The 13,379-nt window shown below is 43.2% G+C and overlaps 1 protein-coding gene across 1 annotated transcript in view; it reads right to left on the bottom strand.

Annotated features, from left to right (window-relative positions):
- Positions 1-13,379, bottom strand: part of LOC308635929 (myosin-13) — a 55,114-nt gene that overhangs the window by 19,557 nt on the left and 22,178 nt on the right. The window contains exons 17-23 of the mRNA XM_081270819.1: positions 12,664-12,973; positions 10,558-10,631; positions 10,370-10,457; positions 5,116-5,233; positions 4,183-4,306; positions 2,935-3,071; positions 1,205-1,460 (exon numbers count right to left, since the gene is read on the bottom strand). Coding sequence (XP_081126945.1) covers positions 1,205-1,460; positions 2,935-3,071; positions 4,183-4,306; positions 5,116-5,233; positions 10,370-10,457; positions 10,558-10,631; positions 12,664-12,973 — 1,107 coding nt within the window. The remainder of the gene's footprint in view (positions 1-1,204; positions 1,461-2,934; positions 3,072-4,182; positions 4,307-5,115; positions 5,234-10,369; positions 10,458-10,557; positions 10,632-12,663; positions 12,974-13,379) is intronic.

Raw genomic sequence — 13,379 nt, 5'->3', positions numbered from 1 at the left:
GCAAACAACAGTTGAAAAATAACTCATCTACTCCATATTATCCCACGTTACGCTAGAATTTTCAAAACATGACTACCTTTTAACTTTCAACACAGAAGTGGTACCTGTGTGTCCTCGGCTGAGCCTCCTCAAGCCACAGAATATTACAATGAAAAACACACAAGAATCAGTGATTTAATAAGTCCATGTGCCAGAAGACTCTGCAGTGAATCTCTCAGACAGATGAAGATTACTTAATTCTGATATTCAACAAAACAGGCTATATCTTCCCATATAAGAGAATTTTAAAAACTGGACATGCATGGCAGGGAAATGGATAGGAAGAGACCGTCAAGAAAAAATGCAAATATTTATTGCACATCTTTAAACCTCAGGTATGTGCTCCCTGTCATTCCACAATAGCTATATGAGGTGGGTGTATTACTATTCCTATTTTACAGATGAGAGAACCGAGGCACAAAGAGAAGGGCCTTGTGTTAGGTTACCTTCACTAACAAGTGAAGGATCTGAGATGTAAATGCAGGTGTCTTGCTCCAGAGGTTGTTATCCATTATCCATAGACAATAGGTTGTTATCTCACCCACTGTGCCTGGGAAAGTGTTCCTAAAAACTGTACTATACCGATTGGGAAAGTGATAGGGGAGTTGAAAATTCTTGGCAATAAGGCAATAGGCAAAGAAAGTATTGGGGGGTTTATTAAGAAGGAAAAACCCACAAATGCCCTAACTTCTGGGAACTGCCAGAATTTGCATGCTGCAGATGTGGTTTCATTTTTTCCTATTTATTTGATAAAAAGGTGTTCTCTAAAGCAGTTCTGAGTATAATACTTATTGAAAATCATGTGGAAAATGACTCATCTTTGAATTGAATCATCTCATTTGAATGATTTATTTTTATTGATAGGATTTTTAAAGACCTGGTGAACTCCTGACAGCTTTTTATTATGAAGACACAAACAGCTCTCATATCTACAGTGAAACACGTCTAACTCTGCTACAGAAGACAGGGAGGGATCAGGGACAGCCCAAGTTCACTTTGCAGACATGATTTCTGGCCTGTGCAGACCTTGGGACCAGCAGCCTGCCTTCTACTGAAATACTCGGTATGACCACTGGGTGGCACCACTGCCTCTTGAATAGACTCCTTAAGGGGCCTCAAAGTCCTCCTTTTGAGTGATTTGCATTTTCAGAGAGGATGTACTTACAGACTGGACCTGCAACTGGAGGTCATTCTTTTCCTGCAGCAGGGAGACCATTTTCTCCTCCAGCTCCTTTCGCCGAGCCTCAGATTTGGCCAGGTCTTCTTTGGCCTTCTCAAAGTCCTCCTTCATGGTAGCCATCTCCTTCTCTGCCTCTGCACTCTTCAGCAAAGGCTTGATTTTAAAGAAGAGGTTCATCCAGGGCCAGTGCTTGACATTCATAAAAGAGCGGATGTTGTACTGGATGCAAAAGATGGAGTCCCTGTGCATTGGTAGGACTCCAATTAATAAACCCCAGCAAGGCCTCGTCTGCCTCAACCCCCGCTTGCCCTCAAAGGACCCCAGGATCTGCATCCTTCTTGGTTGAATGGGAAGGAAGTACAGCCATGCTTCGCAGACCCTGTGGTTCCAGAGTAGCTCTGCAAATGAGGAGCACAGGACAGAGCATGTGTAAAGGTTGGAAAGAAGAGAAGGCACAGGGCCATTTGTGGATCTCGCTTTGCCTGGCTGCCTGCTGCACCACCCTGTTGAAATTCCTTTACCTGAGATCATCGGTGGACGCCTAGTGGCCAATGCCATCAGCACATTTATTCAGACGATTGGGTCTTTCTCCCGCATTTGAATTATTAATCAAATCTCACTTCTTTGGAACTCCTTCTGCCTTTGATTTGCTGCTTTGTAGTATTTTGACATACAGACCTCCTCTTCCTGCTGAAGCATTGATAGAACCCCATGACCTGTTTTAGTTGTCTCTTAGCATCTTGCCCTAGGGGAATTGATTTGTTTTCCTAATTTTGATTGTTGCCTATGTCCCTGCATGTTCTACACAGCTTCATAGTAATATACATAAGTGCCTAAAAATGTATTTATGTCTCCATTAAACTGGTTCTTCTTTTGGAATATCTATACTTTATTTCCATGCCAGCTTCCATTGGCTTCACCAAACTGGATGCCTGGTGTATTCCTAGCACATGGTGGAGGTCCACTGTTAGATCTACACTGGAAGACCAAGCTGCCACCCAAGTTCTGCTTTCCCTAATGCCCTCACATAACCAGTCATCCATGCTGCTTTTCTTTTCCTTGAATTATCCAAGCAATTAGACTCTTAAATATTTCCTTATTCCATGCCCTCCTCTCCCACCCATAGACTAAAGCTCAATTTAGGTCCTTGTCTCTTTAATTTGGACTTCCACTACAGTCGGGGTCATGACCCCTTCCATCCCCTCAGGTTCACTCTCTTCCCAGCTGCTAGAGTGACCTGATCCCCTCACTCATCTCCTTATGTTCCTTCTGGAGCTTCCCCATCAACCAGAGGATGGGGACCCTCGCTACCTGACTCATTTAGTGCTCCAATAACAGTGACCTGCTTGTTGGTGTCCCTTCCAGATCATATTTTAAAACAGGTTATGCAAAACTTTTTCCAGAGGGGAAAAAAAATTTGTGCTGACCCGTTCATGCCAACTCCAAAGCCCCAAGCATATTTTTGGGGGGGCTTGCTTGTGTCAGGTCCCCACTCCCCTGAAACATTGCACTTGTGTTAAAATTGGTCATGCCCATGTCTGCTTCCCCCTCCTCTGTGAGCTGCTGGAAGACAGGGTTCATTTCTGTATGAGATTGCTGCTCTGGAAATGTTGGTCAAATGAATGAAGGAGAGTCTCCCAGCAATAAAAGCAGGAAGTAACAACCAGCTGCTATGTGGGACGGGCAGGGTAACACAGAGGGAGAGTCTGCATCACCTCCTCTCCATCATCTTCTTAAACTCCAACCGCATCAGGTAGCCCCTGCACACGGCCTGCGTGCGTGTCATCAGGGTCACCAGCTTCTCGTCTCTCATCTCCTCCAAAAGTCCCAGGAGTCCAGCTTTGAAAAATACCTGTATTCAAAGAGAGATGACCCCTGCTTTGTCTTCAGCAGGTGGTCAGCTGAGTCTCTTGAGGGAGCCTATGTCTACCCAAGCCCACTCCTGGACTCTCATCAGAGTTCTGGGTTGGAACTGGCGGCAGTTTAGCCTCTAAGACTTTTTCCCACTGACTCTGGTCTCTGTAGCTGCACCTTTGGGGCAGAGAGGTAACCTGTTCTAAAGTAGGTTCCAGACCCACCAACTCATATGGATCAGTTCTGTCAGAGCTTATGCTCAGACAGTAAAAATGAGTTCAGAAAAATCACACTAGTGCAACTGCACCCAGATGAGGTCTCCTCCTCTCCCTGCCCATCAACAAAGGTGGGTCTCACTCTCAGGTCCCCTGCACCAACTGTATGCAGTGGCAGAACTTACTCCATCTCCATGGCAGCCTAGGAAATAGAGTACTCTGTGGACCATCTGAGGACCCCAGCCTGCCTCTTTCCAGGAGGTGGATCTTTGGAGTCATGCCAGGACTGAAAGCCAGCCTTTGCCACTCAGTGGTTCCTATCTGACTTACCTCTCCATGTGACCTTGAGCATTGTCCTTGTCCTTGCCTTCCTGCCCTTACCCTGCATTTCCTCTGCCCTCCCAAGAACTGGAGGAGGCAGGTGCCATCCTAATCACCATGCCCCCTCTCTCACCGGTTATTGTAAGAAGAATGAAATACGTATGGAAGGACTGATAGCACATGTGCTCAATAACTAGCATCCATTTTATTGGTTATGATTACTCTGCTCAAACCCTCACTGTCTCTGGAATCTTCTATGTTCTCTTCTGTCAGTTGCTCTTTCTCTCCCTTTAAGAGTCTCTCTTCTCGTCTCCCTCTAGGACATCAAAGTTCCTCATTGCTATTCACTGGGGCTTCCAATCTCAGCTTCTACTTACTCCAAGACCAATGTGGAGAGAAAACCCTCTATTCCTAACCAGAGAGCTTCCTTTATCTGGGCTTCAGATAAGGGATGGCCAGGTGGATCAGAAGAGGAAAGAGACTCTTCCCTCCAACCAACTAACAAGCAGTTAGAACTGTGGGTTCCCTGAGGGATTGGGGGTGTGGTGGGATTCCAGCTTCACCTGTTCTCACCTTGGTGTGACCAAACCGGAACTGTTCCCGGTCCACGTCAATAGAGTTCAGGAGCTTCTCTGAAGCATTTTTGCTGTCAATAAACTGCCCCTCTGGGATGGCACTGGCATTGAGGATCCGATACCTAAAGAAAGGTGACAGCACATCTTAAATGGATTCAACTCCCAGAATGGTCCCATGCTTGAGACCAGGGCTTCTAGAACCTTCTGTTCCAGCCTTAGGAGGAAGTAGGATACTATCAGCTGCTCTGGGAGAGGGAGATATTTAGAGGTTGGTACTAGGGCCATGGTAGAGAGAGAAAAGCATAAAGGAAGCCCAGCAAGTGCACACAGGGCTGGAATTTTGCTTTCAGAGGCAATGGTTCCTATCTAATTTAAAAGAGCCTTGAAATCAGCTGTGACCTACAGACCTCAGTTCTCCTACCTCTAGAGGGTCCCAGCTCCTCCTCTACTCTGGACATGGGCTTAACTCCCAGGCCCAGAAGAGAGGAGGAGAGAGGTGGTCTGGAGCAGTGGCTCTTAACAGGGGCAATTTGGTCCCCAGGGATGTTTGAAGAAATATTTGATTGTCATAGCTTGAGGGTAAGAGCTGTGGGTTTGCCACCAGCATGTTGGGCAGAGGCCAGGAATGTTGCTAAAGTCCTACAATGCACAGGACAGTCCCTTCATAAAGGATTACCTAGCTCCCAATGTCCATAGTGTGGAGGTTGAGTCACTGTAGTCTAGAGTCACAAGCTAGAGAGCTCTGGCCTTGGGACCATTTAGGCAAGCCCAGCACTCATTTTGAACATGGGATCATCCCCTAGCAAAAGGCAAAGTCCATAGGAACCCCAGGAGGCTTGTGAATTCACCAACTACCCAACCCAAGGAATGCTTTTAGGGAGAGCAAAAGGTGCCCTCAAATGGAGACAGATGCAAAGACAAGGTAACCTACCTCTGTTTGAAGTCAGCATAGAGAATCCTGCTGGGGAATCCTTTCCTGCAAATCCGGATGCCCTCAAGAACCCCATTACAGCGCAGCTGGTGCATGACCAGGTAGTGGTCCATCACACCTGGGAAGAGAACATTCTAAGGGATGCCTGTGGCTTTTTCATTGTTCAGCTCCTTTTACTTTTTTGTTTTCTTTTTGTTTTTGTTGTTGTTGCAGTAGAGAGGATTGAACCCAAGGGTATCCACCAATGAGCTGTATCTCCAGGTCTTTTGTATTTTTTTTTAAATTTTGAGACAGGGTCTTGCCAATTTTTCCAGGTTGATCTAAAACTTGCAGTCCTTTCTGCAAAACCTCCAGAGTTTCATAGCTCATTGTTCATCCTGGATGATCCAAGGCACCAGGAGCCACTCCCAAACACCCAGATTTCACTAGAGGTAATGCCAGCTTTAAGACGGGGGTTGAAGGAGGCTAAAACCTGCTAACAAGTTCCGGTCTCTTTGGGAGACTCTGGCACCCACAACCATAGGAATGAGAGTCAACGATTTGATCTTTACTCTGCTTATGGCTCTGGATTCTAGTGAGGCTCTCGGAGAGGGCACACTAGGTATGGAGTGGTTATTGGGCTTCCCGTTAGATACCTTGAAATCTCTTCCTGCCTCTACACTATACAGATTTGTCTTTAGTGAGAGAAGGGAGCAGGCTGAATTCAGGGTGGGTGATCATCAGTCAATCGCTTCGCACCTGCCCTGGGAAGCGGGGGTGACGGCTAAAACTTGCACTGAAGAAGAAAAAACAGAAGGACAAATCCCCACGGGGGAGGTACCATGGCCACTCTTGGTAATCAGCCTAGGTCAGACACAAATCAAACTGGGGCTGAGAACACTCTGATGTGGGGCTCTGTGAGGAGTTACAGGTGAGGTACCATGGTGACATGATGGCTTCTCTTTTTAAAATATGTTTTATTTGTTCTTATTAGTTATACCTGATAACATGATTTTGACATTATACATATATGGAGTATAACTTCCCATTCTTCTGGTTGTTCATGATGTGGAATTACATTGGTCTTGTAATCATACATGCCCGTAGAAAAGTAATGTCTGATTCATTCCACTGTCTTTCCTATTCCTATTCCCCCTCCCTTCCCTTCTGTGAGTTAGCAACCACATATCAGAGAACACATTCAGCCTTTGGTTTTTTGGGATTGGCATATTTCACTTAGCATGATATTCTCCAGTTCCAACATGACAGCTTCTTAACAAGGGCTTCCTAAGTTGCTGGGGAGGGTGTGGCTAAAGCTGGCTTTGACTTAACCTTATGAAAACTTCTGGAATGCTACAAGCTTCCCTGGTGGCTGTGAGGAGAGATCATTATACAATTTCTAAGGCTTTGCTAGAGCAGCACTGTCTGATGCAGCAGTTATTAGCCATGTGGGCCTATTTACATCTGAATTCATTAGCATTAAAAATTCATTTTCTTAGTTGCACTTAGTCCACATTTCACATAACTAATGGCTACCATTTTGGACAGTGCAGATATTGAACATTTCTATCCTTCCCAAAGGTTCTATTGGACAGTGATTCCCTAGAGAAAAATTTGGTTAAGACCAAATAGAAATTGTATCAGAAATTCAGAAAATCACTGATGTAGACAGAACCTTAAACATCATCTGGTCCACCCCTCAGTAATTCTCAGATGATGATTCCTGCTGGTTCAAATCCCTGCTGTGCTATTTACTGGCTATGTGAACCAGGGACTTTCTGTGCCTCAATTTCTTCACTTGAAAAATAAGAAAAATACTGAGTATCTGCTTTAAAAGGCTGTTGTGAAGATTAAGGGGAAGAAGATGTAAAGAGGTTAAAATAGCCCCTGACACACTGTAGGGGGCTTCACGGACACTTGTCCTTGTGATTTGCCACAACCGAGCATGGTCAAAAGCAAGGCTAAGCCCTGCATCTCTACAAGAGCCAGGAGCAGGGAGAAAAGGCACAGGTAGAGGTCAATGATCCTTCTAGAACCAAAAGAAAAGGACCATCATTTGATGATGGGGAGACCAGAGCAGCCATGTTGCTTGCCAAGCCGTGCACCTATTGTATACTGTGTGCACTTGGTGGTGGAGAGAGAGAGGAGGGACAGGGGACAGGGCCCTTTCCTAATCTCCACAGAACCTGGGGAAGACTGAGGCCTGGAGAAGTGAAAGGCTTTGCAAGGTAGTTGGCAGAGCAAAGACTGGACCCTCTGTGTGTTTCCTCCCAACCCTGGCTGAGTTGTTTTCTAGCAGATCCATGAAAAGTCCTCATTTGTTTTGGTACAAATTTCCAGAATTTCTAAAATATTCCTTGAGCCACCGCCTCCTTCTTCTCATGTTACCAACCCCTGAAGATTTTTCCTTTTTATCCTCCCTCACTTTTTACTTCCCTCTCACTCTTTTCTCCTCCCATCTCACCCTTCCGCAGGCAGTTGCATGACATCCATGATATCCATTTTATAATTTTTGGCATCTCAGGGGATCTGCTAACCAGGAAAAGATTGCCCCTTCTGTAGCTAGTGAATTCTTAGCTAATGACTCCTTGTTAAATTAGCCTTTCATATGCAAAGCAACTAATTCAAAGCCCTTACCTTCCAAACTGTCCTTATTCAGCTCTCACACTCTGAGACCTTATGCCTCTGTCCTAATCACACAGCAGCAAGACATCTGGGGCAGTTCATACACCTTGAAGCCTGATACAATTATTTGGGTCTATCCAATCCTAAACCAGCTTAGCCTGTTGACATCGACTCACCCATTCTTTTCCATGAAAATCACAATAAAGTCTCTTATCTGAGATTTTCCCCTTGCTCTTCTTGCCCCCTCACCTGGCCCTTGTCCTTCCCTTCCTGACTTTACAGGGTGAACCCCCTATCTTGGGAATTGCAGTGACAAACCATCTTTTCAGGACTCTCCTAATCTGTTGGCCTCACCATACTTGAATAATAGTCAAATCCACATTTTAAAACAGCACACATCTGGAAAGTCCCAGGCTTGTCACAAGAAGAGAGTCAGAGGGAGGCAGCAGCCCTACTTCCTAGGGGTTCCTGTTTCTGATCCCATGAAGCCCTGGGAGGTTGTAGAAGAACAACTAGAAAGAACCACATGTGCCTGTGGATGGGGAGGAGGTTGGAGATTTGGTCTTGGACTGTGGCTTTCAGTCCCAGCTCTGAGTGCCCTGGGGCGAAGCACTGGAATCCCAGGGTCTTTAGTGTGACCTCTTCTAGGAAATGAAGGGGTGGCACTAAGTGCTTTCTGAGGTGTCTCCCAGGCTATCTACCATAGCAGGGTGTTAGTCTCTTTCCAGACAAGGAAATGAAAACAGAGCCATGCTAGAGCAAAGGAGAAACAGAGAGGAAACGACAGATTTCCCTAGAATTGACCTTCTGAAAGAAAAGGTAAGCCATTGGCACAGTTTGGAAGTCCCAGAGGTCGATCCATTCCTGTATCTGTTGATACTTGAAGGCCATCTGATCTCTCCATTCACTTGTGATGTGAAAGAGGCAAGTGTTTAGTCATGAGCGAGCGTTGGGTATAGAAGGACTTCACTGTGTATAGGCTCCCTCACAGACAGCTCTTTGTGATAATAGTTGTTCTCTTTGAGACAAAGGACCCCGAGAAACAGCTATACTCTACTATGTGTGAGCCGGGCCTGGGTGACAATTACGGTCCTACTTTAGTGCACGATGTTCTCTATCTAGATTTATATGGTCTCTTATTCTCAGTTCTCATTTTTAAAGTGGAGGTAATCACATGTATCTGTTTCAAGGATGAGAGATAATTTAATAAGGTGGCTGACACACACTACAGGATAAAAACCAAAAATCTGTTGTGATTGATGCTGTTTTTATGATGGGATACCAAAGACAATTATTTGCCAAATGCAATGATTCTTTACTTTAGGATAAAAGAGGCCAATAGAGCCCTTCAAGACGAAGAGCTGGAGAAGAAGAATAACATTAAACAGGGATGATAGGCGGGAGGGAAAGTGAGAGTTAAGGGAAATTGCATGGAATTGGAAGGTGAGCCTCAGGGTTATACACAATTACATATAAGAGGAAAGGAGGAGTAGGAGGAAAATTATATAAGTGGAAGAAACGATTTATAGTAGAGGGGATGGAGAGAGAGAAGGGGAGGGGAGGGGAGGGGAGGGGAGAGGGGACAGTGGAGAATGGGATAGACAGCAGAATACATCAGTCACTAGAAAGGCAATTTGTAAATCAATGGAAATGTAACTGATGTGACACAGCAATCTGTATACGGGGTAAAAATGGGAGTTCATAACCCACTTGAATCAATCTGTGAAATATGGTATATTAAGAACTATGTAATGTTTTGAACAACCAACAATAAAATAATTAAAAAAAAAAAGAATCTTATGAGAGCTATGGATGAAATGTGTCTATACACATACATACAATGCTTGGGATATGATTTCATGGTAGGGACACTAGAAAAAAAATATAAGATGCCTTGTTGAATTTGAATTTCAAATATAAAATGAATATTTTTTAATATTTAAATTAAATAAATTTTTAATATACATATATCCCAAATATTGCATGGGTCTCATAAGTATTTTTGTGTGGAGGGGCTGTGGTGCTGGGGATTGAACTCAGGGATGCTATACCACTGAGCTACATCCACAGACTTTTTAAATTTTGAGACAGAGTTTTGCTAAGTTGTTCAGGCTGGTCTCAAACTTGTGATCCTCCTGCCTCAGCCTCCCAAATTGCTGGATTACAGGCATGTACCACTGCACCTAACAGCCATTTTTGAATTATTTATCTGAAATCCATATGTAGTAGAATGAAATTTAATCCTTATCTGTCACCCTGCACAAAACTCGACTCAAAGTGGATCAAAGACCTAGAAATTAGACCAGAAACTCTGCACATACTAGAAGAAAATGTAGGCCCAACCTATTGGAACACATTGGCTCAGGAACCAACTTCCCTAACAAGACTCCTAAAGTGCAAGAAGTAAAATCAATATTCAGTAAATGGGATGGCATTAAGTTCAAAAGCTTCTTCACAGCAAATGAAACTAGAATTTAAAATGGCATCCAGTGTTTTAATTTACAAGTCAGGTAACCTGATTTAACAAACTCATTTGAGAAGTGATAAAGACTATAACCCTTTCCCTACACACATGCACAGAATTTTATGTACATTTTAGGAAGTTCTCCTCGGTTCGATAAATGCTCTGCAAGATGGGATTGCTACTCACCAGGAGTCTTGGTCTCATTGGGAATCAGACATCGTACAAAGTGAGGGTGAGTGCTCCGTAAGTTGGTCATCAATTTGTTTAAATTTTCCTGGGATACAAACCAAAAAAAAAACAAGCCCATTTATTTCAGCACATGTCATTTTCACCAGGCAGAATAACTGCAATGTGGAAGTTGCCAAAACACGAACCCTGAACACGGCTGACACCGTCTGGAAAGAGGATCCCTTCTTCTTCCCGCCTTTCTTGCTTCCCCCGGAGTCACCTGGAGGCAGACAGGGAAGGGCAGGTCAGAGGCAGCCCAGAGAACACAGTGGTGGACTCTCCAATCACCTCTTTCAAGTCCAAAAACAGGAGCTTTGGTTTTCTTTTGACTTAACAGACTTAAATTGTTATTTGTTTGATTTTTAAAAATAATAATTGTTTAGTTGTAGTTGGACACAATACTTTTATTTTATTTTTTTATATGTGGAGCTGAGGATAGAACCCAGGGCCTTGCATGTGCTAGGTGAGCACTCAACCCCTGAGCCACAACCCCAGCCCCTTGTTTGATTTTTTAAAAGATGCTTTTAAACTGTCCAGATTTGGGAAAGCTCAACTTTATCCCCATTGATGGGGTGGGGAGGGTGCATGTGGGTGGCATTTTACTTTAATAATAACTTCTCAGAACAGAAGATTGGTCTCTTACCTTTAGAGGTTAGACATGAAATCAGACTGACTAATTGGCAAGATTGAGATGTCCCTCTTAATGATTGTGATTTCTTTTTTAAAAATATTTTTTTATTTTTTAGTTGTAGTTGAACACAATACCTTTATTTTATCTATTTATTTTTATGTGGTGCTGAGGCTCAAACCCAGGGCCCCACCCATTGCTAGGCGAGAGCTCTACCGCTGAGCCACAACCCCAGCCCCGTGATTTCTTTCTTGAGTTGACATCCTTTTATTCCAGAATTTTTGTTTAGCTCTTTCTCTTTTTCCTTCCTCCCTTCCTTTTTTCTTTCTTACCTTGTTGGCAGTACTGAGAATTGAACCCACTAGGCAAGGGCTGTCCATCCTCAGCTCCCCTGTTTACTTCTTAATAAGAAAGTAACCGAAGGTAATAAAAGTAAGCCGATAATATTCTACAAGTCAAATTTTCTTCTTTCTAAAAGAAATAACCCAATTTGCTATCTGAATTTGGAGTCAGTGATATTTGGTCTACTTTTTCTGAATGGCTCACTTTCATATTTAGCCCACATCAAGTTTAAATTTATGCACATTTATCACATTTTTCTGCCAAAGTATGCTACACATTAATTTTTTAAAAGATCCAATTATCTATGAAATGTTTATATTGTATATATTTTAAAATGAAAAGCATTAATGTAATAAATTTATACATTTAAGGTAGTCTCTCCTTTTCAACTCTAGTTAGGCAATTATTTAAAATATAAATACAATGGTAACCTTAAAAACTGACACTAGCTGCTGCAGTCACTTTGGAAAAGGATTCAGCCACCTCAAAAGGTTGCCATAGTTACCATGTGACACAGCAATTCCACTCCTAGGTATATTTTCAAGGGAATTGACAACACATATTTCCATAGAAACGTGTCTACAAATGCTCATAGCAGCAGTTTTCACAATAGCCAAAAGGTCAAGGCAACCCAGGTGTCTGCCAATGGGTGAATGGATGAACAGAATGTGGTACATTCACACAATGGAATGTTATTTATCTACAGAAAGGACGGAAGTACTGATGAAATATGCTACATCATAGACAAACCTTGAAAATATTAGTCTGGTGAAAGAAGCCAGACACAAATGGCCATGTTGTATGTTATTCAATTTGTAACAGATCTCCAGAATAGCAAATCCACAGAGACAGAAAGGAGATTAGTGGTTTTCAGGGGATCTGGACCAAACTGAGGAGTGACGGATGTTGATAGATTGCAGGGGGTGATGAAATGGTTCTTGAATCAGATGGTGGTGGTACAACATTGTGAATATACTAAGCACTGCTGAAAAATGTAAAGGTTAAATTTTATTGAATGTAAATTATATATTAATGAAAACATAATTAAATAATTTAGTATTAGTGACTTTGTGCACTAAGAGGGGCAGTTTACCTCCACAGACGTCTATCTTAAGGAGGAGTTAGAGTAGGGAAAAGAAAAAATGGAGAACAGAGACAGACAAATCTAGCTCAGCCTGAAGCTCATGCTTGACTACTGGTTCTATGAGCAGCTTTGTGATATGAGTAATTACACAGAGATTTCCACAGGGGCTGGGGGGGGGGATAAAGATAAGAATTTTACCTGTTTCAGCACCAGCATAGTTGGAAAAAAGAAAGGATAGCAACTTCAGTGAAGATTTCTGGTACAGTCCCACCACTGTCTCATTCAGGGGGTCCTTGTTCTTGTCCAGCCAGCCAGCAATGTTGTAGTCCACAGTGCCTGCATAGTGCACCAGCGAGAAGTGGGCCTCGGCCTTGCCTTTGGCAGGCTTGGGCTTCTGGAAGTTGTTGGACTTGCCCAGGTGCTGGTCATACAGCTTGTTCTTGAAGGAGGTGTCTGTTGCCTTGGGGAACATGCACTCCTCTTCCAGGATGGAGAAGATGCCCATAGGCTGGAAGGAGGATAACAGAGACCATTCCTCTATATTTAAGAGTACCTACCAATGGCTCCATGGTCTGGGGAAGCCAAAGAGAATTTCTTTGGTGCCATCACTCTGGTACTTCCAGCACTGGAACATAAGCTCTGTAGGAACAAGGCTCTTGTTTTGGTGCAATGACCAAACAATGGTAGACATACAGAATGTGTTTAATATTTGTTGAACAAAAGAACATGGAAAGAATAGAAAGTTGCACATAGAGCCATAAGATGAATCATACATTAAATGATATCTGGGCTTCCTATGGCTACTTAGGAAGATATAGTTATTTCAACATGATCAGTTTTCAAAATTATTATGGGAAGTCATTTTTTAAAAGTTGATGTCATCTTCTGTTTTCATAGTAATGTTCTACCAAGAA

This window comes from Spermophilus citellus (assembly GCF_964194105.1).
Source record: "Spermophilus citellus genome assembly, chromosome: 17".
NCBI classification, from domain to species: domain Eukaryota; kingdom Metazoa; phylum Chordata; class Mammalia; order Rodentia; family Sciuridae; genus Spermophilus; species Spermophilus citellus.
Note: the sequence above shows the minus strand (reverse complement) of the source record. Positions and strands in the feature narration are given on the sequence as shown.